We start from the raw sequence: 27,509 nt of genomic DNA, 5'->3' as shown, positions 1-27,509 counted from the left end.
TGATATGCTCTTCACTTTGAAGGAAGGCTTGCACTCAATGTCTCCAGCGCAGTCAGCCAGAAAGGAGAGCCCGGCAAAATGAGATGAACCGCAAATCTGACTTCGGCTGATCTGTTGCTGACGCCTGTTACCTAGTTCTCCCAGAAAACGGAAGAGGAAGGCTGGACACAAAGAAACTTCAGCCGCAAAGGGAAGAAGATTTCAGGCTAAATTTTGCCTGACAGAAACTTCTTTTACACGTCTACCGGGAAAAGCTGACACTGTGCAACTCGAAATGCTCGCAGCCGATGGCAGAGGAAGGTACTGTGAAAAAAATGTAAGCTTCGCGGCTATCAGGACATGGGTGAACTTTCGGCGGAAATTGGGGACAAGCTCACAAGTTCGGTGTCAAAGCCTCTTTCTGTCTACTGGCAGCAAGATTGGTAAAGCTGCAAGACTGACATTATACAGAGAGGGCTAGGATCTCTTTCGATGAGAGATCCTTGAGGCTGAGAGACTGCATCCTGATGTAAAAATTGTTAGAAGCAATCATGCTAAGACAATTCTCTTCTCAGGACCCAATTGCGTCATTTATAATACCAAGCTAATGGCAAGAGAATAAACCTCATAGTTGTAGCTACTTACTTAACCTATGATTCTTTGTATCCTCCGTTGACGCAAGAACTAAGGGATCTTGTTGTGTGTAGAATCAAGTAGCCTTGAACTCTTCATAGGTTGTGATGCCAACACCTAACATATTTGTTGCTGCAGTGGCAAATGCGATCTTAGAGGAGAGAGCTACTCAATTTTATCACTTCAGCTGATCACAAACGTAGGATGCGCCCCCATGTTCCTGGGACAAAGAAGAAGTGAAATAATTGACCAAATAGTGTTCACTTCAAAGCTGTTAGATTAGAGGCTAGCGAGTGCTAGACGAACTCTTATTGTCAGATCACCTTCGAATTTAGTCCAACCATTGCAGGAAAACAAATTGTAATACGAAGACGGAGTCCTGTGGCGATCTTGGCTGTGTAGAGTCCTTAAAAGGAACGCGTTGATTAGGTTTGACGTGGGAAGGAAAGAATTGGTGGTTTCTGCAAACCCTTCAATGCGAAAATGTTGCAGGAGGAATTTTAACACGGTGAGAGCGGTTGTTATCAATGAAAGTACCTGGCATGGATGGTATCTATCCAGGGATGCTAAGGGAGGATATAGAGCACTTATAACAACTTCTAAGAAATATTTTTCGAAAATATCTTCCCCTGGGCTACGTGCCTACCTCATGGCAGAAGGTTAAGGTAGTCTTTACATGGAAGCCTGGGGAAGATGACTATTCAAATCCAGAGAACTTCAGACAAATCAGCACTACGACGGCATTATTTACAAAAGGGAAGAAACTGAATGCTCTTTGCTTCCAGAGATGTTGGATATAACCCTTCAACTGTTCGGAAGAAGTGAAATATCTTTTCTAGACAAGAAGCGTCTTTGGAACAAAATTGTAGAGGTAAAGATGAAACGAGCTGCCACAGCTTATGGGTTTGGTAGGCGGAACTTCGCCTTGATGCCGTTTGATGTACAGTGGGTATATGTTGCCATCATTAGACCGATGTTTGCCTATCTGTAGTGTGGTGGGTTAAGGTAAAACCAAAGGGTGTCACTTTAAACTAGTTTTACTACAAAGAACTGTTTGTCTCGTCATTATGGGCACTCTGGGCATGACATCCGGCGCTGCTTAAATGCTTTACTCTAGCCGCAGCCCTTAGAGAGCACAGCATTGCGATGACAGCTCATAGGTTAAGTCATTTAGGTCAGTGGAATACCGCGGAAATGAGAGGAATAGAACATTACAAGAGAAACTGGAAGAACTGAAACCAGTTTTTGTAATGCCTTCTGGTTCTGAGATTCCCATGCGTCTATCTGGTAGAATATGTCAAGTTATTGTAAAAGCAGAGAAAACTAATAACAACCGGAAACTAGTAACAACCGCGTGGCCATATATATGGAGGCATTCTACATCAATGGCTCGGAAATAGAATAGGGCTCTGGAGCAGAAATCTACTTTTTAGGTAAACACGAGAAGTGGGCATTTTTTTCGGGGCAATATACGACGGCCTTTCAGTCCGAAATGTAAGCGATCGTAGGGGCAACAACCTGCGTGATCAACTGTCAACTGCGACGATAATAACTGCCCTGAGAGCGCAGAGCAGTTCTTTGATCACCTTAGAAATCGTTCAGTAATCTGAAAATCATTTGAACTCCATTTCTAGATTCAATACGGTGGTCCACGTCCTTTGAGAATGCAACATTACTCGGTATGCAGCGTTCTTCCGTTCCGTTGCTAGCTTACATTCATCGTCAAACCAGCCGTTCCGACCCTTTTCGCGGCTGGGGCCAAGTATGTTTGTGGCCGTGTTTATGATAGCGTTCTTCAGGTGATTCTGGAGATCATTTGTTGATGCTTCATCTGCAGGATCTCTGTTGACTCCGGTTATTGCGGCATCCAATTCCCTCTTATAGGTGTTGCGGAGGGCTGTGTTGTGGATGGCTTCAGTGTTAACTCTCACCTGATTGTCAGAGCGGATTCTGGGTGGTGTTGTTATTCGAGCGCGGAGCACCATGCCAACGAGATAGTGATCCGAGTCTATATTGGCCCCCCTATATGTTCTGACATTCATCAAGGCTGAGAGGTGGCGGCGTTCGATTAGCACTTGGTCAATTTGGTTGAAAAAGGTCCTATCTGGAGAGGCCCACGTATGTTTGCGGTCCACCGCTTTCCGCGCAAACCAGGTACTTCCAACAACCATTTCGTATGACACTGGTGATTGAATAAAGTCCGTTATCATTTGTATTTTGATGTAAGCTATGGGAGCCAACGTATCGCCTGAATACGGGCTCCTTCCCTACTTGACTGTATGATTTTGCTATCACATCTGGGACAGGCTTAGAGGATTCGTTCTATTGCCTCGTAGAAGGTATCCTTCTCCGACTCAGCAGTCTCCTCTGTGGGGGCGTGAACGTTAACGAGGCTTATATTTCTAAATTTGCCTCGCAGGCGCATAGCGTTCGCTTAGGTTTTCAAAGCCGATAACAGCAGTTTTCATTTTTTGACTGACTAAGAAACCTATTCCGAGCACATGGTTTACTGGATGGCCACTATAATACTCGTATATGGTGTAGCAATTCTTCTTCAGGAAACCGGTTCCTGCCCAACGCATCTCCTGTAATGCTGTTACATAAGCCATATATTGGATGAGGGTATCGTCTAGTTGCTTGGCAGCTTCATCTCTGTACAGGGAGCGCACTTTTCGAAAATGCGCAAATCGTTATTCCTTTTTCATTGCCGGGTTCTTCGTTGTATTATCCGTCCAGTCCGAGGCTCCTGTTGTGGCTTGGTAACTTCGGTTTTTCGTGTAGAGGTTGTCAGCCCTACCCAACCCCCAACCTGGAGGACCAGTTCTACAATTTGTCCCGTTTTTAGGTGCGGAAGACTCGCCTTTATCCTTCTCCGTCTGCAGCTTTTCCTTAAAAAGGAGCTCCCAGTGGTCACCACGTGGAGGTGGAGATAGAGTTTGGTAGTAGAGCTGTTGGTGTTGTCAATAGGGTAATCTGGTCTGGCAACTTCACGAAAGAAGAAATTTGTTCGCGTACGGTCAGATACTCGCGGTTCATCAGAAGGCGTTGATAGGTCATACATTAAGAAAACGAATCAGGAGTTTAATCCAATTCTCGAAATCCTGGGGGAGCTCAAGCCCATTTCAGTAAACCGGCAATGATGACACGATGATGATCCGTGGTTGACTACTCTATTCAGGTTTAACCATAAGCAAGATGAAGGGGGATTTGATGAAATTTAGTGCTAACCTATTAAGGAGTAGCACCAAATCTACATTGTAAGACTGTAGAGGGGTGGGTCGCTCTAAAGGCGCGTAGGAGTGGTTCACGCGTTGTACCCCACCGAAGGACCATTTAGTTAGGGGAAACTTTACTTTCTCCAACACCATTTGTACCTTTCGAATCGCCGTTGTGGCAACCTCCAAATTTATCGTACAGGAAATCATCCATATAAAACGCGTTCTTGATTACCTATTCAGGTTTGCCATCGGGAGCGTCATCCTTGGCTACTTGATGAAGTGTTTTTATCTCCTCCCAGAGATCCAGAGTCCATTCTGTAAGCGACGGTTTTAAAGTAATTGGAGTAATTACACGGTTTTAAAGTAATTGAATTGTCGCAGTCGCTTTTCCGCAGGATTTTATCCTTGGGTTTTGGGAGATTTTAACGATACAGTTGAATTATGCTGCTAGAAATCATGGATAGGAGTGATTTTATAAAAAATGTCTTTGATTAGGGCTAACTTCCAAAGAGGTTGGGTTTGATGGGTTGAATACTTTCTTGAGATTACTATTTCTTGCATTCTTATGAATGGCGCTCACATAATAGGTCTACCTGCTTGTATCCTTCCGGAGTTTCCGAGGAACTTCCACTAGGTGCCCCGAGTCCTGATATTCTGATATAAACTCTTCCGATTTTTTCTTGAGCTCGGTGTTCCTAAGGCACCGCATTGAATTCTTGGGGAACGCACTTTTTATTTAGAAAGGACCGGTTAGAGTCAATCCTGCTTTATATTGGTTCCAGGGTTCACATCTTTGTTGCCCCATCTCGTATGTGGTAGTATAGGAGTACGCAATAAGCAGCCGTAGATTACCCTTATCACGAGAGCGTTTAAAGATTTCCTTGCTTGATTTGCTTGGAGGATCATAGAATTCTTAAGTACCCGAAATTACTGGATACTAGCAATGAAAGTGAGCTGTTGCACTAGTGTAAATTGTACATTTCCTGCGCTTCACTAAAATGACGTCCATTATTAGTAGAATAGGTTGGGCAGCATTTGACGCTTCTTTGCCTTTATCAGGAGCAACAACTCCTTCCACTACATTACTCCCCATATTGGTGATCAAGAAGAAAGCAAAAAATGGGCGCGCGTCCCTGTCCATTGCTTGGTAGACCAGGGAAGCCAAAGCTATTATATCACTGAAGACATGGTATAAACATTCTGGTTGACAAAAAAAAAATGAATGTGGGAGTATCCGGACTAGACGGAGTGGTGTCATCAATTGTTGGATCGACGTTCATTCTTCTTCTTGTTTTTCTTCAGTCTTTGTCCCCTTCAGAAGCGGGGTCGGCACGTCGTGATCGGTTTCGCCATTTCACTCTATCAAATGTCTGATCGGGATACAATCTCGAGGCTTTTAAAACCTCATCCAGCATATCAAGCCAGCGTTGTTTTGGTCGGCCTTTTGGTCGTTTACTATCGAATTTGATGTTCAGACCAATATTGGTGAGTGAATTCTCACAATCTCTCCTGAGTAACGTGATTATATTATCGAAGACGCCTTTCTCGCAATTTTTCCACGATTGGTGCAACCACATAACAATCGCGGATATCCTCATTTCGGATGTGATCAAAACGTGTCACGCCACCAGTCCAACATAACATTTTCGTCTCCATTATCGTAAGACGCCGTTCATTATGTTTTATAGTCGGCCAACACTTAGAACCATAGAGGGCAACAGGACGGACGACATTGCGGTAAATTTTAGATTTGAGATGTTCGTTGATACGTCGATCACAAAGAACACCAGTTGTACAACGCCACTTCATCCAGGTTGCGTTAACGCATGAAGCAATTTCTTAACGCAGTTCTCTATTGGCTGATAGCAGTGACCCGAAGTATTTAAATCGCTCATTTCTGGGCAGGTCACTGCCGCTGACAATAATTTTGCCTGTTTCATGGGGATCGGTCGTTAAAAATTCAGTTTTATTCAGATTCAATCTGAGATCGTGTTGCATGAGGCGATCATTCCATTCCTGGGCAAGTTGCTCGAAATCGTTTTTGCTATGAGATGCTAGGAAAACTTCATCTGCATAAAGCAGCGTGTGGGGCGCTGGACGTTGGATGTCCCGTGTGACGTTGTCCATAAAAAGAACAAAATGGAGTGGTGAGAGGGCGTTTTCTTGATGCAGCAGAGACATGAAGCGGTTTTGATACACCCGCCATACTTCGAACTTTACTTTTCGGATCGTGGTAGAGCAATTGAACCCTGCGCACGAGTTCTTCTGGCACTAAGTGTTGTCGGTTATTTCAATGATTTCGTGAATACGATTGTCAAGAGTGCGTTCAAAAATCTGGTATGGGAAAGTAACCGGATCGGATGGACACAAAACACAAAACCTTATTAAAATCGGTTTACTGCTGGTCTGTCTGTCTGTCCGTCACACGCATTTTTCTCGGAGACGGTTGTAGTGATTGGCACTAAATTTGGTAGAAATGTGGGAACTGTGAACGCTCACGTATATAGTGAGTTACATCCTTTAACGTCGAATTTAAGGGGGGTGCAAAAGGGGGTGTAAATTTTTTTTTCCTCAAATATAGTCATGTGGGGTGTCAAATTAAAGGTCCCGGTTAGTACTTTTCGAAGCCGGTCTTAGTTTTGACATTTGTTGAGAATGTGGGGAGTGCGGGGGGTTGAAAGTGATCATTTTTTCAACGAACCCATTCTCTGAAACTACAAAACCGAAAAATCTGAAAAAAATCAGGGGGCTGCCTTTATATGGTGCCTAGGCTCCGAAATACCCTCCATACCGATACCTGTTCAAATAAAGTTAATAATAGTACATTACTATAATTTTTAGTCATTGACAGGTAAACCCTCCTTAAGTTCACCCTAGAATCATAAGATTTCGCAGCGATATAGGTTACAGCATAGAGCATGATCCGCCAAATTTGGTGGAAATCGCACTATTACTAACAAAGTTATACTAGGTCAAAACTGTCGCTCCTTTGCAAATTCAAGACTATAAATGTCAATGCATGTTTTACGTGCTACATGCTAATGGGGCAAATGCACACCCAAATCTCTTTATAAAAGAAATACTCGAAACCTTTCATACCTGAAGCGTCTAGCTTCTAGATTCCCGACTTGTTTTTCCATATTGGAACTGGGGTACTTCCTCGTCAGACAAATGATGTTCAACCTTCCTGAATAATTCGATTAAAAAATTCACTGAGCCACAGTGTTGGGTCCCAGCTCTTCGCTTTCCAGAGCTCAGATGCGATATCGTTAGGTCCTGTGGCTTTCCCCGATTTCATTCGTTTTATTGTCTCCTTGACTTCAGTTGCACTGACAGGTGGAACTGGTCCAAATGTCGGCAATGATTGTAGAACTAGTGGATGAATAAATTCTCCAGTTGAAATCTCTTCGAACTATTCTTGCCATCTATCCGTCGCGGCTCGACGGTTGGGAAGCAAATTACCGTTCTTGTCATTAACCCAACAGAAATGTTCGATATTCTGAGTGCGATCGTTTCGACTTTTGACAAGTCGATACAGATCTCTCGCTCCATCCTGAGTGTCCAGTTTATTTAAGATTTTTGGAATGGTCCGCTCGGTTGACAGCGACCGCTTGCTTTGCTTCCCGGTTGCATTCTTTCATCGTCGAGAAACTTATGGTAGAGGCATTTCTTTTCACGGACCTTCATTTCAACATCGTTATTGCAAAGCTTGGTGACCCCGAGGGTTGCAGAAGCCACTTTGTGGATCGTGTCTTTCATTTGGTTCCACGAGTTTTCTATATTCGTAATGGTTAGTAATCGCGTAAGTTAGACGTTGTTAGACGAGTTACTAAGGGAGGGTCTCCTGCGTTCACCGCAGAACTTTCAGTGTCCAACAGCTGTTTTTAAAGACTCTGCACATTGCTGAAGAGTTCCTTAGGCAGGACACACTTCTCGGCCGGGTGGCTTCCGTTTCGGGCGAGGTATTCATTTGAAGGTCACAACTGAGCACGTTTCTATGGACCAATTCGAACAGAACTTGAGGAGCTTCTGGGACGTGGACGATACTAATAATTGAAAAAGGTTTTCGTATTTTACCGGGCTCGAAGGACCAAAATGCCAGAATGTATTGTTGTATTGCATCCGAGATCGTTGGAGTAAGCAAACCGGTACCAGGACTAGACGCTTAGTATGGGAAGATTTCTAAATAGCCTTAACTTTCTACCTCTTATTCTTCCACTTACCTTAAAATCGGCTGCAAGTCATGTATTATTCTATCGAATTTAAACATCCAGAATATTCCTAATAGTGCATCACCTATCAACAATACTAATAAAATCAACCAGTAAGCGTTTAGTAGTTTTTCTGATAGTCTTAAGGCACCAAGACATCCGATTAGTTGAAGGAAACCTAGGATGGAAGGAAAAGAGAATGAATTGTTCAGCAATTTAAACGTTTTTCATAAGCAGAAAAGGGGAACAAAGTACCTGATTGCATGAGTAACGCCAAATAGGCATATATGAAATTCGGTTGACCTAAATTTAACCCTGTCACCAGCAATCGTCTGTAATCAGCAATTAAAACTTTGCCAGCAACGCCACAAAACACTATGACGGCCATAAGTAGGACTGCGTTGCATGTGTAGATCCACAACCTGTAGTACCTGTAACGAATAAATGTTTATAATTAGACCATCTAGAATAATTACACAACTCTATCTAGACGAGGTCGTTGGCTCCGAGCCTCCATTGAAGCTCTTCGGTGGAGCTAACATTGTTAGGAACAAATTCGGAGCGAACACCGATAATTCCGTACGCGTCCATTAAAACTTTTCCAGCATGTCAATTCGAAAAGTTAATTCTATTATTGACAAGCAACCCTTTCAGGGGTTGTTGCATTCATGGAAAAACTGCGGATTGCAGAGTTCATCTTATCAGTGTAAGGTTCACAGCATTAATTCAGCAGAACATTTCCCGAACTTTCGAAAAAATTTATTTAGATGAATGGAAAGCAGTCGCTTGCTAGTTGCAGGAAAGTTTGTTTGACGGTGAATGTACGAATACGTTTGCTTTTCAGAAAATGGATTATTCAATGGAGGAAACTTTGACCTGGGGAGAGAGAGAGAGAAAAGTGAATTCTGCTATCTGAATCAACTTCTGAGTTACTACCCATTGTAGACTAAAATTCACAGGAAAGTTTAGTGCATGAAATAAGACTAAAAAGGATAAAGTACTTAATGTTGGTAATCTTTCGAATCTAGAACTTCCTACGACATATAGAGTAGTTTCCGCAAGATGGCGCATATAAATGAATTTAATACTTTGACAGTTATGACATTTGTTTTGATTTTACTAACTAGCTATAAACGGAATTGATTCGTGTAAGGATATCAAAGGAGCTTTATGATCCAAGCGAGAGGATTTGAATTACTTTCACCAATGGGAGAGGAGAAGAGGAAGGGAACTGTCAGTTCAAGGAACCCCCTGCCATCCGGCTCCTCCACCGGTCGAGCTCTATCTTCTTACCAATGAGAAGGGTCCGAACGTAATGGGCAACACGGCTCCACCTGTCAGCACTCGTCAGCATCTCTTCGATAATTTTGTCTGGAGAGAGATCCCCTGTGTTTAAATAAAGCTGCTGACGAACCCCATCCCACCTTCCATAAGAGAGAAAAGTGTGGTGGGCGTCATCCTCAACTCCATTGTTGTTTAGGATCTGCGGGATCCTAAGTCCCCATCCACATGATGGTGGACCGGACTAAATGAGGAGCAACTTACTCCCTCGTTTTTTAGTCCATGGATCCCTAGTATTGGAGCGTAGCACCCCAAGCATTAAGAATTGAAAAAATCAAAAATTTTTAGGATCCCGCAGATCCTAAACAACAACCTAGCTTTAGTCTAGCTTAGACTAGAACGACTGGTGTTTTAAGTCCAATATAACTCGCAACCTTGTCGTGTTTTTGCGATGATAAAAGGGAGCGTCTTTCCACCTGTTGGCACTTTCGGTCACGCTGCTCCCAGGGCAGAGGTGAGGCAGCGTCTGATGAGTTGCCTCTGCCCTGGACGAAACCGTCAGTCAAATTTTTGATTTTTTCAATTCTCAACTCCATTGCAAAACACACAATCCGGAGAACCCGCCTTTCCAATCTTGTGCAGGTAAGACTGAAAACTTCCAGGCCCACTTAAAAATTGGTGTAAGGAAATAGTCAGTCTCACCATGCTTCCGATTCAGCCATGCACCTAAGTTGCCGATGAGCCGCGCAGTCCATCTGCCTCTCGTTTCATTTTGCCACGAGAGCTGTCACTCGTCTAGAGTGCGTTGCCGTTCTTCGCTAGTAACCACCTCCCTTGGCTCATCTCCCTTGCGCTTGTATATGGCTTGACGCTCCTTAGCAAGAAGGGCAACGGGGATCACTCTTGCGATCATCATCACGGACGCTTTTCAGAGACAGTGCGGTACGCAGACGCCACCCGCAAAACTCCCCGTCTCTATACTTGCGCGAGACGTTTACGATATACCTCCTTGTTAAGAGCGCCAGCCGATACCTCTGCGTTGTAGAGCAGGACAGATTGCGTTGAACTCATCAGGAGTCGTCGCCTGCTAGACGTAGGACCAAAAAATGTTTGCCATTAGCCCACTTAACGCCGAAACTCCAACTGCAGCCTTGTTCGCTGTTGCTTTGATTTGCTCAAAAAAGCTCATCTTTGAGTCAAGAGTCAACCCGAGGTACTTTATCGTTGATTTTGACTCGATTATCGACTCGCCGAACGATATGGGGGGATCGGAATTCTCTTTTTAGTCAGGAAGACTACTTCGGTTTTTTCCAGTGCAAGGTTAAAACCATGAGTAGTCATCCATCCGCTTACCCGTCGCATCAATATGCCGAGTCTGCTTTGCGCCTGTTCGACAGTGCCTCCAGCAACAAGCGCTGCGACATCATCTGCATAGCCGACCAGGCGCGACTCTTCTAGTATGTCGAGTTTAAGTAGACTGTCATAGGTAGCGTTCCAGAGGTCCGGCCCTAGGATGGATCCCTGTGCTACCCCCGGCGTGACCTCCATCCTCCTTTGACCCTCTAGTGTTTCATAGAGCAGGGTGCGGCGAATGGCGCCCATGTGGGGATTGCAGAAGGCTAAATGCACAGACTGTTCCTGACCGATATCCAATTCCACTCATCGACGACTTTGCGCATCAGCTCGCGAATTGCCGCATCTTTTCGACCTTGGACTTAACCAAGGCTTATCACCAAATCCCAGTAGCTCCTGAAGACATTCCAAAGACGGCAATATGTACACCCTTTGGACTCTTCGAGTTCACCTGAATGACTTTCGGATTGTGCAATGCAGCGCAAACCTTTCAAAAGTTCATTCACTCAGTCCTGCGAAACCTCGAGTTCTGTTTCGTATATTTTGATGATGTTTTGGTCGCTTCTTCCACTGAGTCTGAGCACTTAGCCCATCTCGAGTGCATTTTTCAACGTCTCCTTGAGGCCGGTTTAGTCTTAAACGTTGAGAAATGCAAATTTCTTCAAAAACTGGTGAGATTCCTCGGCAATTCCATTTCCCCTGAAGGAATACAGCCCGGCCCAGACAAGGTTCCAGCGATAACAAGCTTCCCGCGTCCAAAGACAGTGAAGGAGTTGAGGAGGTTCTTGGGCATGCTAAACTTCTACCGTCGTTTCCTGCCCAAGGCCGCCCATCACCAGTCCATTTTGAACGCGTACTTGTCTGGCCCCAAAACTAAGGACACACGAGACGTCGTGTGGTCTGAAGAGGCTATCCGGGCGTTTGACAAATCCTGTCAACAACTGGCCGACGCTACACTCTTGGCATTCCCTCTGCAAGATGCACCCCTAGCCGTTTTTGTTGATGCCTCTGTCATCGCAGTAGGTGTTGCCCTTCACCAAAAGGGGGATCAAGTTTAGCAGCCGTTGAGCTTCTTCTCGAAGCAGTTGAATTCCGCTCAACGGAACTACAGTACCTACGATCGCGAACTGCTGGCCGCGTACTTGAGCATCAAATACTTCCGTTTCTCCCTAGAAGGCAGCCCGTTCACACTGTTCATGGACGTATGCTTTGAAACAGAAGCCCGACAAAGCGTGCCCTCGTCAGCTTCGACATCTGAGCTTTATAGCCAGTTTACGTCAGACATCCAGCACGTGTCCGGCAAGGACAACATAGTTGCTGACGCTTTGTCTTGTGTCTCCGAGGTTAACATCCCCGCCTCACTCGTTTTCTCGGCTATTGCCAAGGCGCAGGAGGATGACGTAGCACTTCAGAGCCTCAAATCCAACCCCAAATACAAATTTCGGGAGTTGCCCATCTTCGGCTCAAACCTCTCTCTCTGCTGCGAAGACTCGGAAAAGGGACCTCGGCCATACATTCCGGCCACCTTTCACAAGGAAGTGTTCCATGCAGTTCACGACTTAGTGCATCCAGGCATCAGGACAACAAATCGGCTAGTCACCGAGAAATACTTCTGGCCCTCCATGAACAAGGATGTCAATTCCTGGGCCAGAGAGTGCATCGCATGCCAGAAGTGTAAAGTCTCCAGACATGTAAGGAAAGAAGTAGTCTCATTCCCTCGCACTACCAAGCGGTTCCACACTATACACCTCGACATAGTAGGACCTTTGCGAGACTCGCACGGTTACAAGTATTGCCTCACAATCATCGACAGGTTTACGCGGTGGCCTGAAGCAATACCTCTGAAAGACATTACGGCGCAATCTTGTGCCGAAGCCCTCTGTCGAGAGTGGATACCTCGCTGCAGTGGTCATCAATGACTAGGGAATGCAATTTGAGTCCACTCTTTTCTCGGAGTTAGGCAAATTCCTGGGTTTCAAACGCCAGCGGACTACTGCATACCACCCGCAATGCAATGGGATGCTAGAACGTTGGCACCGGACGCTGAAAGCCGCCATTATGGCACGCGACGATCCGTCCTGGTCCCAAGTCTTGCCTCTCGTCCTACTCGCCCTACGTACAACCCGCCGAGAGGAATTTGCTGCCAGCCCCGCGGAGCTAGTATACGGGGAGAACCCGAGACTCCCTAGCGATCCGGTCTTCGACAAGAGATCGGGTCTCACAGAGTCGGGGTTGGTGCGTCTGCTGAGGGACAATCTCCGACCCATAAAAGCCACACCACCCACCCGACACTCGTCCACACCTGTCTGTTCGCCCAAGGAACTGGACACGTGCACGCAAGTTCTGGTCAGGACGGATGCCGTCCGGAAGCCGCTGCAGCCTCCATATGAGGGCCCGTACCGCGTTCTCGAGAGGGGAGAACATTTCTTCCAGCTCGAGATCGGTGGACACAAAAAGGCGGTCTCTCTGTCCAGGCTGAAACCCGTGTCCGCCTCGAAGCAGCGTCGTGTCCGCTTTGTGGTTTGACGGTGAACGAAGTTCCGGGATCAGTCGCCGAAACCCCTAGGTTTCATCTGGGGGCGGAGTGATGTGGCGCGGCAGGATTCGCAGCATTCGAAATTTATTTCGAATGTCGCGAATGCGAACAAATAGATGGCGCGGAACTATCCACTTTGTAGAGCTCGCCACGGGAGTGGAAGACTAACGAGGAAAGTGTGCCATGAGTTAGGGGCAGAAAGAAACACATGAAGCGAGATGATTCTCTTCTGCCTCTAACGTGTAAATAGTCGTTTGCTGTTGCTGTTTCATTAAAATAAATTAATTATAATTATTTCATCTATCGAGTATTGATTGTAAAAAACCTAGTCTATGTTCCAGTGTACCTAAAAATTGTGGTTTGCAAAGAAATGGACTATTTTAATTAAATCCTTCCCTTTATGGATCAGCGCAAGCCTCGTCACCTTCCAACGAGCAGGGAAAATGCCCTCTTTCAGGCAAGCGTTGAATGTGCCGAGCAGTTTGTGTCCACCACTTCGAAAGCTATGTATTGGTGGTCACTTGCCGAGAAGTCTTCCAGAACTCGCTACCCGTCCATCAGCGACACCAGTGATACCGACGCGAAGGTTACGTCCGGAATGCTTCCCTCACAGCCCGGACGCCGGAACGTTGGGGTGGACCTGGTGTTAAGAACTACCAGTCCTGTTCCATATGCTAGTAGATACGAGAGCAACTGTCATCATAGGCAAGTAGGCTTCTCTCACACGAGGCTGATTTGTGTCCGTTTGGCATAAACGATTGCTTAATCTACTGCTGACCTCGATACGGTCGATCTGATTAGATGTACGTTGTTCTCTTCTATGCTCGAACACTGTGCTACCAATAACGAGGCGATGGGAGCTCCCACTATTTTCATTGTAGTCCCCAAGATCATGCTCCTTATCATATGTCCGAGGAAGTTGTTATCAGGACCTACTTTGGTGTTCAAATCACCTATCATGATCACAATGTCAACTTGAGAAAGCCTCTCGTGAGCTGGGTGTAGTTGAATGCGATTATAGTGATTCTTAACTTGAATCACAAGAATCCTTGCCAATCCGACCCCTGAATTCCGGCTGGCTTAACAGAGCACAGTAATACAATGGCGTAAGAGAGGGAATTCGGTCCCCAGAGTCTCATCGTTTTATCTCATTTAACCTCAGAGTTCAGTCTAGATCGCAGGAATTCCCGCTGGAACTAGAGCCAGTAAATGTTTTGGCGGGTGGGGGCGGGGCTAGTGTTCGTAGATCGTAGAGTAGCAGTCGACATTTCAGAACGTAGCCAATAATCTTTAATGAAAGCAAAGTAATTTAGCCGAAAAATCAGTCCTACAAACAAAGAATACTTCCTTAGTCCCCAGCTCCCATGGGCCTGGGTGTCAACTCTCGGGCCTATCAGTAAATACTATTAGTTTGGTTGAGGTTTACCTTACCTACACCCTGAGTTACCTGGGTGCTACGTGGCTATTAATACTACAGTGTTACTTCTATCTTTCTCTTCCAAATGAGCTGGGGTTCGTCTATGCCATTTACGTATAAATTCTCGGAAGATTCTGTTGCTCTTGCAAAACATCCTGCAAGGTAAGCTTGAGGTGCTTTCAGAACTTTCTTGGAAATCTCATTATTTCTAGTCTAAATAAAATCCTCAAACAATCTTGTCGCTCGCGTCCTGTTCAAAGGAGGGAAAATTCCTTTTCTTTGCCTAATAGAGTTAGGTCAAACTTTTGAAAATGAATATGATGCAAAGGTGACAAGTGCAGGTACATATTTTCCACAACCAAGGACACGGGAAAACTTTTAATGTTTTACATTTTAACGTAATCCAACTCTCCGAGTTTACAAATATTTTCTAGTGCACTCAGGAAACTAAGATTGTAATAAAATTAAGTGCGCATAAAAGCAGCGTCTGGAAAGTTGGGCTTTGATGTTGATATCAGCAACCAAGGGAAGTTGACCTGCAGTGATAAAGTTTTTATATTTGATTTATAAAAGTATAATTGCAATGATGTATAAAGAATTACACGTGGCGGTTTACATGAAGAGAAAACTGCCAGTTTCTATTAAATAAGTTGAGCATAGCATTAGCCTTTGGGTTGCTGTTAGTTAAGGGTGTATTTTGGTGTTATTATCCTCTCTAAAGTCAAGTCACTGGGAAGAAGAAGTTAAATTAATTGTTTAATTTCTGCGGGTATAAAGGTTTTGTGTTCATATTCTGTGAGGAATTCAAAATATTAGTTCATCTATTTCGGTCGTCCTAAGCGAAATCGGTCGCGTATAAGGACATGGAGCCTACCGTAGGTTATAAGTCCTTTGGCACCATAAACGCGAGCCTGTAAATGAGGAAATTGTTTCCTCAAGTAAACAAAATGAAAAATGCAACTGAGTTGATCCGCAGCTAGTAGGCGGTACGATTATCTCGCCAGAGGCAGCCACAAAGTCGACGTACTGCAGATTTAACTCCAAGCCGATCAACTGCCCGACATACGCGTCAAACCAGTCAACAAACAGCTACAGCAATAACCACCACGGACTCCTCGGGTGAAACAGACGGATAACAAAATTCCTCCAATTGTTGTCGTCGCACCGCAACGGCTAGGCGAAGCTTTACTTCAAATTCCTTCACCAACTTCCTGGTTAAAAATTAGAGAGTTCTAATCATCAGATATTCATTAAGATCAAGGTGACCAAACACCTTAGGCGAAGTTCTTCATTTATACTCCCCTTCGGAGAAAATCACCTCTCTTATTATTCGACACCTAGATTACACTAACTCCGCACTGGAGATCGCTGAGGACCTGAAGCTTAAGGTATCATCACAACGAAGTCACAGCGTTTGACGCATCTTTCGAGATTGGTGATTCACCTCATTTAAGGCTATAAACTGATCCAACCGAACAAACTCCGCACGATTTCGTATATATCGTGCCCCAATGCTGTTCCAACCACCTGTTTTACACGGTCGAACTCTTCACCAATCATAGGCTTGAAATGCGACTTAAACGCCAGATATAACTTCTAGTTTGCCTTCTACATAAACAATAATCCTAGTCAGTTATACTGTTGACAGACGTAAAGTCCTACTACACGAAACATTTTAGCCTGGCGCTCCATACATACAACAATGACCACGATGCCATTATCCTTTATGTCTAACTTCCCGGTGGAGTCATGTGCCCATCACTTTTAATAACACCTGACTTCAGGGACGCAAATTGGCGGCATATTAGCCAATCCCTTAGATCCAAGCTATTATTCGAAATTCAGCCTTTTCAAAACCACCAGGGTTCAAGTCATGTCATTGATAGGACAGTTTGCCAGTACACTGAAGCTATTCAGGAAGTATGCGACTAGTTCGTGCCAGCTCGCACCGTCAACTATCGTAACCTCAACTCCCCTTCAAGATTTACATTACAAAAAACCTTACGTTAGAGATAACTCAGTATTCGATTTTTTCACAGTATTTCTTTCTGCAGAATGAGATCCATGACCTCCTATTCGTGATAGGATCCTCATCTTGGATACCAACCACCTCCACAATCGCCTGTCCAATCCAAATTCATACAGGGAGCTCAGAAAAGTTTCGACGTGGTTTGGTGAAGCTGCCAAACTTTATGATATCACGCCTCAAAACCGAAAGGCCATACAATGTACTGCAAATCAGGCTGCCAGTGGCTTTGTGTGGGCAAAAATAAGTGGTGTATATATATACAGCTGTTACGCCCCACCAAGTCTGACACTGTCTGAATTCGAGGAAATGCTTGATAATCTTGTTCTCGAGGCGAGGGTACGAAGTCCAAAGGTGATTGCTGGTGATTTCAACGCTTGGGCCCTTGAGTGGGGTAGCAGAGAATCAAATGGCAGGGGACGCAGTTTATTAGAAGCTTTTACGCAGATGAACATAGTTTTGGCTAACGAAGGTGCCGTGAACACCTTTCAGAAAGGGGGGTCAGGTTGAGTTGTAGACCTGACCTTTGTCAGCCCTGCGCTGGCACATGGTATGTGCTGGTGCGTCAGCGAACGCTACGCCCACAGCGATCACCAGGCGATCTTCTTTGAGACATGTATTCAACCGTAGTGCAAAGACCTATCATGCCCGAAACCGAGAAAGATTTCAGGCTGGTCTGCAAAATCTTTGGATGAGCAGACCTTCATAGAGGTGTGGTTAGATCAACCTCATAAAGCAGACGCCTCTACAAAAAGAGCCGTCCATGTGGCCCAATGCATCACCGAAGCATGTGACGCGTCCATGCCTAGGAGGTGCTCATTCCCCAGTAGGAGACCAAACTACTGGTGGGATGGTGAACTGGCTGGTCTCCGGTAGGTAAACTCGATCAATGGCAAAAAGAGTGCGCCTATAAAGCAGCCCACAAAAACCTCAAGCTCGCCAAGAGGGAATGATTTAAAGAGCTCTGCTCAGAAGCGGACATAAACCCGTGGGGGGTGCCTACAGGATCGTGATGGGACGATTCAGAGGTCGTTTATCTCCGCAGATCACGTGTCCCACCCTCTTGCTGAAAATCATCCAGAAGTTATCCCCCACCAAGAGGAGAACACCCACATATTCCAACCACCCTTGAATGTTACGACAATGCCGCCAGTCACCAGAGACGAGCTGCTGGATATCTGCGGTAGAATAGGAGACACTAAAGCGCCGGGACTGGACCGAGTACCGAATAAGGCCCTTAAGCTTGCCGTGAAATCCAGACCGGACATGTTCGCTGAGTTGTTCGAAGCGTGCATGTCCGAGGGGATATTGCCAGCGGCATGGAAGCGGCAGAAGTGGGTACTTCTGCCTAAGCCTTGTAAACCTCCAGGTAAACCAGCCTCATACCGACCCATATGTCTTTTGGACACTGTGGGGAAAATGCTGCGGGTAATCTAGATTACTCCCGGTTGTTGAGTCCTTGAGAGTTTTACGTAGATACCTGTCGTGGAGACTTAATCCTACGGTCTTCTTAAGATAGGGATTGATTTTGTGACCAAAATCAGAGCCCTGCTGAAAGAAGCAACAACGGTACCAGTATATACCAATGGCTCAGCATTCATACTGGTGGATGCATGACCTAACTAAATCTCTACCGAATTAAGGAGTACGGCACCCGTGTTGAAACGCAACACCACGCCGAGGCTCGAAGGTATCTTTTCGCTTGAGTCTAACCAACAACCCCCATGAAACTCCCATTAGGGGGCCAACCGCAAATAACCGAGCTGTACTCACATACAACGGGAACCCGAAGTATGAGAGTCCAGGGGCTATCTCGGTTCCCATGGTACCAGTATATCCCTGGTGAGGTTTCGTGACCAATTTGCCACTTCAGATGAGTCCTCGTGCAAACTCGGGTCTGATCGCCCTGATTAGGCCTTTGGAGCATTCGCCTACTGCATCACGGCTGGCAAGCCAAAGTGAGTACAGCGTCTCCCGGAGACGAGGAGGTTCTTCTCGGCCACTTGGTTTTGGTATGGCCGACAGGATTGCCTTTGCGCACCTCCCGGTTGTTGAGAGCCAAGGCGGCCTTTCAGATCGGCAGTATAATAATAATAATCGTTGGCACAACAATCCATATTGGATCAGGGCCTTGAAGTGTGTTAGAGCACCTCATTCAAGACCGTAGCGGTACACTACGGAACACTGTAGGAGGTAATGTGGTCAGCATTACGCTCGCCCGAGATTATTACCCTGATTTGACTCAGGTACTCATTCATAGCTGAGTCGACTGGTATCCGACGTCAAATCATGATACAAATCCCACTGCCGCCAGCGAGGTTTGAACCGCGACCTTCCATACGACAGCCTTGTGCTCTAATCACTCAGCTATCCACACACATCGGCAGCATGGGTTCCGTAAAATCAGGTCAATCATTGATGCAATCAAATTGGTTACTGGCTTGGCCGAAGATGCAATTCACGGAAAGGGTAGTACCAGCAAATATTGCGTGGATGTGAAAAATGCATTCAATTCGGCCAATTGGAATCTAATACGGAAATCTTTAGCGAAGGTTGATATTCCCGCCCGTCCCGTCTATAGTTATTTAATTGAAAGGAGGCTCTGGCATGACAACGATGACGGACACCAGGAGTACCTTGTTTCCGCGGGTGTCCCACAGGGCTCTGTATTGGGCCCACTACTGTGGAGCATCATGTACAATGACTTACTTACTCTTCCCCTTCCGAGGGAAGCCACAGTGGTGGGTTACCCTGACGATATAGCGCTGGTTGTTGCCGCAAAGCATCTCGAAGATGCTGAGTTATACTCAAGCGAGGAAATCGGTGCTGTTAAAAGTTGGCTAAAAAGCTCCGGTCTGACACTTGCGGAGGAAGAAACAGAAGCGGTCCTCAGCACGAAGCGCCGGAAGAGAAAGTACGCCTGTATTAGAATCGGGAATCATATCATCACTTCTAAGCCGACCATCAAATACTTGGGGGTGGTGAGAGACTGGAAGCTCAGCTTAAGGCAACACGTCCAGTATGCTTGCGATATGTCATCCACTGCTAGTATGGCCCTGGCGAGGACGATGCCGAGCGTGAGAGGGTCACGGCATGCCTCTAGGTTGCTTATAGCCGGGGTGGTGACCTCGATCATGCTCTCTGAGTCCAGACTACAGGAGGACAGCCCTGAGGGTATGCTCTGCCTTCAGGACTGTCTCTGATGATGCAGCATTCGTCATCTCTGGAATGATGCCGATTGACATCTTGGCAGATGAGATGGCGAACATATACAATGCGAAGCCAACCTCTTCCTCGTCGTAGACGAAGAAGACTGAGCGGGAGAGATCCATAAATAGATGGCAACAGCGTGGAAACGCTCGGAAAAGGGTCGCTGGACTCACAGGTTTATTCCTGCCATCAAGAAGTGGTTGGAGAGACGACACCGTGAGATTAATTATAATCTCACCCAGTTTCTCACGGGGCATGGAGGATATTTCCAATACTTTCACGGGTTTAAATTGGAGACATCACCTGACTGTCCAAATTGCGATGGAGTCCCAGAGGACCCAGAGTATGTATTCTTCCACTATTTGAGATTTGTGGAAGAAAGGAGGAATATAGAGGAGCCTCTAGGAGAGGTGCTGGTACCAGAAAATCTGGTGCCGGCAATGCTAGCACATCAAGAGAATTGGGATGCGGTCAAAACACGGTCACGTGCGCCGCGTATAGAAGAAAGGTGACAAAGCTAGAGTGAGCTGACTCCGCCCCGTGATGTAATATCTTATGGTGGTTCCGTGGGGCAGGGAGGGAGTCGGGCGTGGTTTTAGTGGGTAAAACTCCCATACGCATTGAATCGATTTGTAACTGTTTCGGCATTCCCAGAATCTCCATGGTAATATAAGTAGGATTCGAGCCTTATTCAAATAACCGAAAGCAAACGATTAATACATTCCTTAGTAGTAATTTGGGAATAAATAGAGGCCATATTTTCTCAAAGAAATCTGTTTTCATTTTCGGTTCAAGGTTTCCCGCATCCTCTCATAAATAAGCGAAAATTAAAACAGGAAAATCCGGGACGTCCTTATAACATCCATAATGGATTTCCGCTCGTATAGCTCTGGAAATAACATCTCATCAGAATGCTAATGTACTTTCTTCAGCTCCATAATTTGACGAGGATTTCCTCCCACTTTACAGAAAAGCTTAAAACGGATAAGACAAACCCCAAGTTCAAGGAAATGAAGTATTTATTTTCTTTATACATTACAAGACTTACCGCATGGCCTTTACGTCCGGCGTATCACTTTGTAGTCCCTTGGGGTTCATAGGGCTGACGACAGTTTTATTTTTGACCTTCGCCGCACCCGGCACTGGGCTAAGGTCGTTCAATATAGTTGCTACAGGAACCTGTGGAGAAAATGAGAAAAAGGAAAGAGTCTAGAGAATTGGATTTCATGCATTATGTATAGCCACGGATGGTCTATGTAGTGTGACTCAGCCTAATCGATAGTTATGGAACCGCAGACGTTTGGAAACTAAGATGTAAGAGGAGTTGTCGGAAAATGTTTCTATCACTTTTAAGAAGGGGATGATGAAAGTTTGTTAATAAGAAAAGCAGATCAGAAGTTGACTTTGTATGAGAATTGCTTTGGAAATCAGCTTCGTGCTAATTCTTTGTTTCGTGTTTATATGAACATAAATTGGAGCTTATTTAGTTGATGAGTTCAGATATATTCTGCAGACTTACAACTTTTGGATTTGGGTAAAGTTGAAGTTATGGATGGAAATTCTAGTCCTTCTTAAACCAAACCCCAACATACTACTCTAAGGGTGAGACATCGTTAACTAAAAGATATGAAGAAATTCTCATCCCAACAATGTTTTCTGAATGCAACCTGGTCTTCCTACGAGGTCAGCTCATCACCGCAACTCAGAGGTGACTGCTTTGGATAGTTAAGGATTTCTCTTTTTTTTCATTATTTAAATTAACTCACACCGAGAGACGGTTAGCTTAATTTGTCCCAGGGCGTTAAATCCTTAAAGAAAGTTTACTGACGATTTCGTTTAAGGCAGATGCAACTCATCAGATGCTGCCTCACCTCTGCTCTGGGAGCAGCATGACTGAAAGTGGCGACAGGTGCTAATCGCTTGATTAATATGTAATCGTAAACACGACATGAGTGCGAATTATATTGAAGTGAAACCCGTCGTATTTTCAGATTTCAGAACTAGGTCGAAGTGAATTTTTTGTTGAGGATACAGGACCACAAAAGAGGAAGTAAGTTGCTTCCCAAGCGGTCCGGCCCGTCATCAAGTGAATGCGGACTCAGGACTCCCTGTATCCTCAACAAAAAAGTTAACTCCTTATTTTCTAAAACCTCTGATTCACCCGGCGAAAGAGTCGTACTTTTGTATCACTTCTACTTCACCACCGAGGGCGACATTACCCCTAGGCAGTCAAGAGTCACGAGACTCGGAAAGGAACTTGGATAGCTCCTAGGTCGACATGATTACTGATGTTGTAAAAGACGCGCGTTTGAGGCAGCAAACTGGAACAGCGTCTGTTTCACTGGAAGAAGTCATAAATGAACTCTGTGAGTTCATCAAAGAAGGGAGGAATATCCACCAAAACATCAGGGCTCTGATACGGGGCAATTAGTTGTCCTATATTAGGACGGTGGAGGAGAAAAACGCTCAAGCGTCATATGGCAAATTCAAGCAGGAAACGCAGGTACGGCCTTCTCAACATAAGGCAGGTGAGAATGCGGGCAAACGGAGTAGGGACAGAATAAGTGAACCCCTAGGGGACCAAGAGAAAAATACTCTCTTGGCCGAGGAAAGCTGAAGTCTCTTCGCCGAAGAAGCTGAGACGGTGAAAGTTGCGGGTAGTTCTTCTTTCACGGCCCCAACGTTGACAAAAGGGGAAGAGTTTACAGCTCGTAAACCTGAAAAATAGAAAAAGGTGGGCAGTAAAGAACGGCAAAAGGAGAAAAAGAAAATTCATCCGCAAATAATCATCGGAAAGTCAAAACCGATCCGGAATTGGCAGACATGGGCGGCAATGTGAGTCATATCAGGCTTACCCAGAAGGGGATCTGATGCCACAGCAAAACAAATCCGGCGAGAAGACTGCAGATGGTTTCCGCGGCCAGGTGAAAAGGTGCTAGGTGAGCAAGCTAAAATAAAAGATCGAAAGCAACAGATAGTAATCCAGTGACAAGAGATCTAGAAGAGGTCACATCACGAGAGGATTTCTGTGCGGACCTTAGCGGAATAGAAGAAAGCACGATGAAGAGGATGAGGAAGGGGTATGAGGTGCACAGACCGCTATTATTAGCTTGCTGGTTGAATCATGGATTAAACTGATTACCGCGGGCGAGGTAAGAATAGGTTGGGCTGTGTGTCAACTGAGGGAGCAAGTATCTCTCGATTTTGGTCACCCTGCAGTAGCGTCTACCAGTGAGCACAATAGGACGAGAAGGTGCAGGGAGTGTGGATATGAGGACCATCTTATCAAAGACTGCACTGAAGACCCCCGATACATGTTTTAGAAGGGAAAAATGCAGTGGACGACCGGCACATTGCACTTAGTGGGAGATAGTTGGCATATAGGAGGGAGTTAAATCGTAGAGCTAAATGAGGTCGATAAAAATCAAACTCAACCATTGCGAGGCAGCTCAAGACTGGCTCTCGCAAGCTATTCAAGAGTAGAATGTAGACGTGACGATGGGTAGGTAGGTAGGTATCAGTGGCCGCTCCGAGGAGCCCAATTAGCGCTTTGGTGCGCCGTTTTGATGCCACAAACTCCTAAGACCGTGACTGTTGTTATAGGAACAGGGAAGCGGAGTCCAGCTGGCTCGGATCTTCCGAGCCAGCCCGTAGCATTCACGAAGGAAAGCAGCTCTCCGACCCTGCAACCAGAAATCTCACTGAGGTCCCCAAAGAATGGTTTACCCAGTGTCCGTAGCCTGACTCGAGCCAGAGCCGGGCAATCGCAGAGAAAGTGCATGAGGGTTTCCCTTCCTTCTCCGCAGCTTCGGCAATGCGAGATGTAGGGTAAGCCGAGCGTAGCGGCATGGTCCCCTATGGGCCAGTGCCCCGTGCAGACCGCCGTAATCTTGAATGCATTTGCACGCGTCTGGCACAGGAGCTCTCGTGATCGGGCTATGTTATAAGCGGGCCAAATTCTTCTTGATTTGGCACAGCTTGTAAGCCTTCGCCATATCAGGCCTGCGACGTGACGATAATCTTTGAACTTTACCGAAATTACGGTAATATTATGTGATGAAAGAGAGAAAAAGGCTTATCTACAAACGCGGGCATGCGAGCTTGCGGCCGGAAGCCATTCAAGAAACAGTAGCATTCTCAGGGGCCGGCTTTGTAAAGGCAAAAGTCAACGGCATCCATATCTACAGCTGCTACGTTCCTTCTAGTCCAGCATTAGTGGAATATGAAGAGACGCTAGATGGCTTGGTGGTGGAACCTAGAGACCACAGCCTCAAAATCATTGCCGGCGATTTCAACGGGTACGCTTTAGACTCGGAAAATCGAGTGGCGAAAACCACGGGCCAAATCCTGCTTGAAACTTTCGCGGAGATGGACATCGTACTAACCGGCAGAGGGCTAGACTGGAACGTGGATCCGACTTATCTCAGTACCTAGTTGGCGAGAGGGATGGTCTGGCAGGCGAGTGAACACTACATCCACAGTGACCACCAAGTCATCTTTCTCGACATCGGAAATGGCGACAGTCGAGTGAGGAACAGAAGTGGAAAAAACAGGATAGTAGGGTAGTCCACTGAAACTTTCGAGGAAAAGACTTTCCTGGCGACTATAGAAGGAGGTCATGACCCGAAGGGAACGGTGCTGGAAAAAGTAAGCCAGTTGTGTCAGTCGGTAACTAAGGGATGCGATTCTACAATGCCGCGACGGAAGCTCCACCACAGTAGGAAACCAAATTACTCCGGGAACCAAGAAACTGGGCTGCGAGCGAGAACACTTTGTCAAATGATAGCAGGGAAGCCACAACATCGGCAATCGGAGAAGGAATACCGCGATCTTCCAAGTAGCCCTAGGAAGGTTATACGGGAAAGTAAGCGGAATTGCTATAAGCAATTGTACCTTGAAGTAGATGCGAACCGTGGGGGCTGCTTACAAGGTGTTATGAACAAGATTCTTGGACAAAAATCACTCCAAGTGACGCGTTCGCAGCTCATGTTCAAAATAATCGCAATCCTTTTCCCGCGACAGGAAGAAGGAAGAAAGTAGACTTCAGTCATCGGTGTAACAGGACGCCTTCTCAATTCCCAAGGTGACTAATCAGGAACTATTAGATATCTGTGTACAAATTGGGTATAACAAGGCTCCGATGTTGGTCGGGATTAAAAACAAAGCCCTGAAGTTGGCTGTTAAAATCATGACGTACATGGTTCATGGTACATGGTACATGGTACATTCATACCATCAAAGCATGGTTACAAAAGGTTAAACTGGACCTGCCAGATGAAAGACACGCGTTCGTTATTATCGATCGCCTACCTAATACTGGAGGGTTAAAATCTAGTCGCCGGCTGCTTAGCGCAGGGGTGGTGGAATCCATCTAACTATACGCGGCTCCTATCTGGACGTGCGCATTGGATAACATAGTGAACCAAGGAAGGGTTAGTTCGGCATACCAGCAAATCGTGCTGAGGGTGCTGTGCATATAAAACAGTATCCGACGAGCCAGTGCATGTAATTGTGGAGACAATTCCCTTGGTTCTTTTGGTGAATGAGACACACCGTCTCTACCGGAGAAGGAGGACCAATCCGGCCGAAGTGACTGTGGACTTCCGAAAAGCCACTTGGAAAAGCCCTACAGGAGATGGAGGGGATAATTCCGAAAAGGCCGCTGCATCCACACACTGATTCCGTGTATTGAGAGATGGATCAAGCGAAAGCACAGAGAATTGAATTACTACCTAACACAATGTATCCTTACAGGACACACTTGCATCGCTTTGGATTTGATGAGTCCCTAGACTCTCCCGAATGCGCCACTACACCCAAGGACCCGGAGCATGTTATGCACCGTTGTCCGAGATTGACAGAGGAACATTAAACAATGCCTTCAACGCAGTTAATAATTTCGTGGAGCAGATGATGAGGGCGGAAGCGAATTACAGTGCGATATACGCAACAATAACGACGATACCGGAAAAGCTATAGAAACTCGATCGGGCCCCGAAAGGGCAATGGATGCGTCGTTGTAAACCAGACCCCTCCTCACGAAGTAATACTTCCCGCGGGGATACGGGCGGAGAAATGCAGCAACGTCTTTTTAAGGTTTCCACCTCCATCCATAAAAAAATACCAGATGTGGCGTTTTCATCACCAGTCGCTGGACAATAATCCTATACGCCTGAGGACTACTTCCATCCTTCACACAACTCTCACAACAACCCTAACAGTCTTCCATAAAACAGGGAAATAACGCTGTCGTAGATAGCACTCACAGCACTGGACATGAGATGCGATGACCAGCCAAATGCACATCTTGCCAGTCATCCAATCTCAGCCAGGTGACTTCGGTGAACTGTGTCTCGTTAAGCTCTTCTCGATCCTGCAATATTGCAGAGAAGACAGTGCTGCGTGTTCGCCAGGAGAAATCAAAGTCCCGGATTTCGGAAACAGCTTACCCAGCAGTATAGGTTCTCGATTCTCTTTCATGGCGGCAATGTCATGAATTTGTTTCCCTTTGCATACCCGGTAGACTCTTCCGCAAGGGTTATCGGGATTCCTGGAAATTTTCGGTTTTCCTCCATATCAGTCAGGCTCTCTGGCCGTGGATTTTCTACGGTAAATTCCGGTATCGTAACATGAAAATTGTTGCATTTTCAGAATTTAGGCCTGTAAATTTTAGAGCCAAGGCAAGATTTCGTATAGTATTTCCAAGTCAGAAAAACTTTCCAATCTTTCCAGTAGAGTCCAATAAACCCTGATATAACCGTGGAAAGACACGTTGCGATTGGATCAGGAGTTCGGGTTCAACATAGTATGGCCAGATCTCATCTGACGCAATTCGTATGGTAGCGAAAATTCCGCTGGTTGGAATTCAGGCAGGTAAAACCTCTGCAATCATAACTCTCGATCTGTAGAATATCTTGTTTTCTATGAAAGCTAACAAAATAATCGAGACCTTAACTATATTAGTTACCCCTACATACATTGTGTTTTTTGTCATTCAATGCACCAAAGAAATGCTACTGTGTCACAATAACCTAAATTGAACCAAAGATACATATTCCATAAGCATTCGGTCCTAGTGCTGTTTTGAATAATTATGTGTACTAATATACTGACACTTCTACTAAAGTTCGATATCATTTGCTTGGTAGATGTCAGCGGATCGAAATCTCCGCAAATGAAACTTGACCTCGGTAAAAAATGAACAATCAAGTCGTGGCCCAAGTATGGATTCTGGAGTCCTCACCAGATTCATTTTCCTCCACGGGGAAATCTATGGAAGACACGCTCTTCACTTCAATGGAAAGCCCTCACTATCTATCTATCTATGGCGCGGTCAGCTAGAAAAGAGGTTAAACAACTCCCAACTGGAACTAAAACTACGGGCGCTCTGTCGGTGACACTGTTACCTAATTCTTCGAGGAAATGTTGCATTGCTGCATCACCAGGAGTGGCACTCAAAATGATGAGCTGAGCGCACTTTTTGATACTCAACACGGAATTGAAATAATGAGGCTCGCTTTCCTTAATACTGCTCAACACAGTACTGGACTAAGTAATTACTAAAGCCGCCGTGCAATAAGGAACACGAATTTTTACTTACAAACTTGGGTCACTAAGAAGATCACCAAAGACGAAGAAGCCTCCT

At 45.6% G+C, this 27,509-nt stretch overlaps 1 protein-coding gene across 3 annotated transcripts in view; it reads right to left on the bottom strand.

Moving 5' to 3' along the window:
* LOC119660349 overlaps positions 1 to 27,509 on the bottom strand; it is a 585,741-nt gene that overhangs the window by 124,112 nt on the left and 434,120 nt on the right. For all 3 annotated transcript variants that reach the window (XM_038068845.1, XM_038068843.1, XM_038068844.1), the window contains 3 exons: positions 20,913 to 21,043; positions 8,297 to 8,472; positions 8,054 to 8,219 (listed from right to left, as the gene is read on the bottom strand). In XM_038068845.1, the coding sequence (XP_037924773.1) occupies positions 8,054 to 8,219; positions 8,297 to 8,472; positions 20,913 to 21,043 (473 nt within the window). The remainder of the gene's footprint in view (positions 1 to 8,053; positions 8,220 to 8,296; positions 8,473 to 20,912; positions 21,044 to 27,509) is intronic.

This window comes from Hermetia illucens, chromosome 6 (assembly GCF_905115235.1).
Source record: "Hermetia illucens chromosome 6, iHerIll2.2.curated.20191125, whole genome shotgun sequence".
NCBI lineage: Eukaryota > Metazoa > Arthropoda > Insecta > Diptera > Stratiomyidae > Hermetia > Hermetia illucens.
Note: the sequence above shows the minus strand (reverse complement) of the source record. Positions and strands in the feature narration are given on the sequence as shown.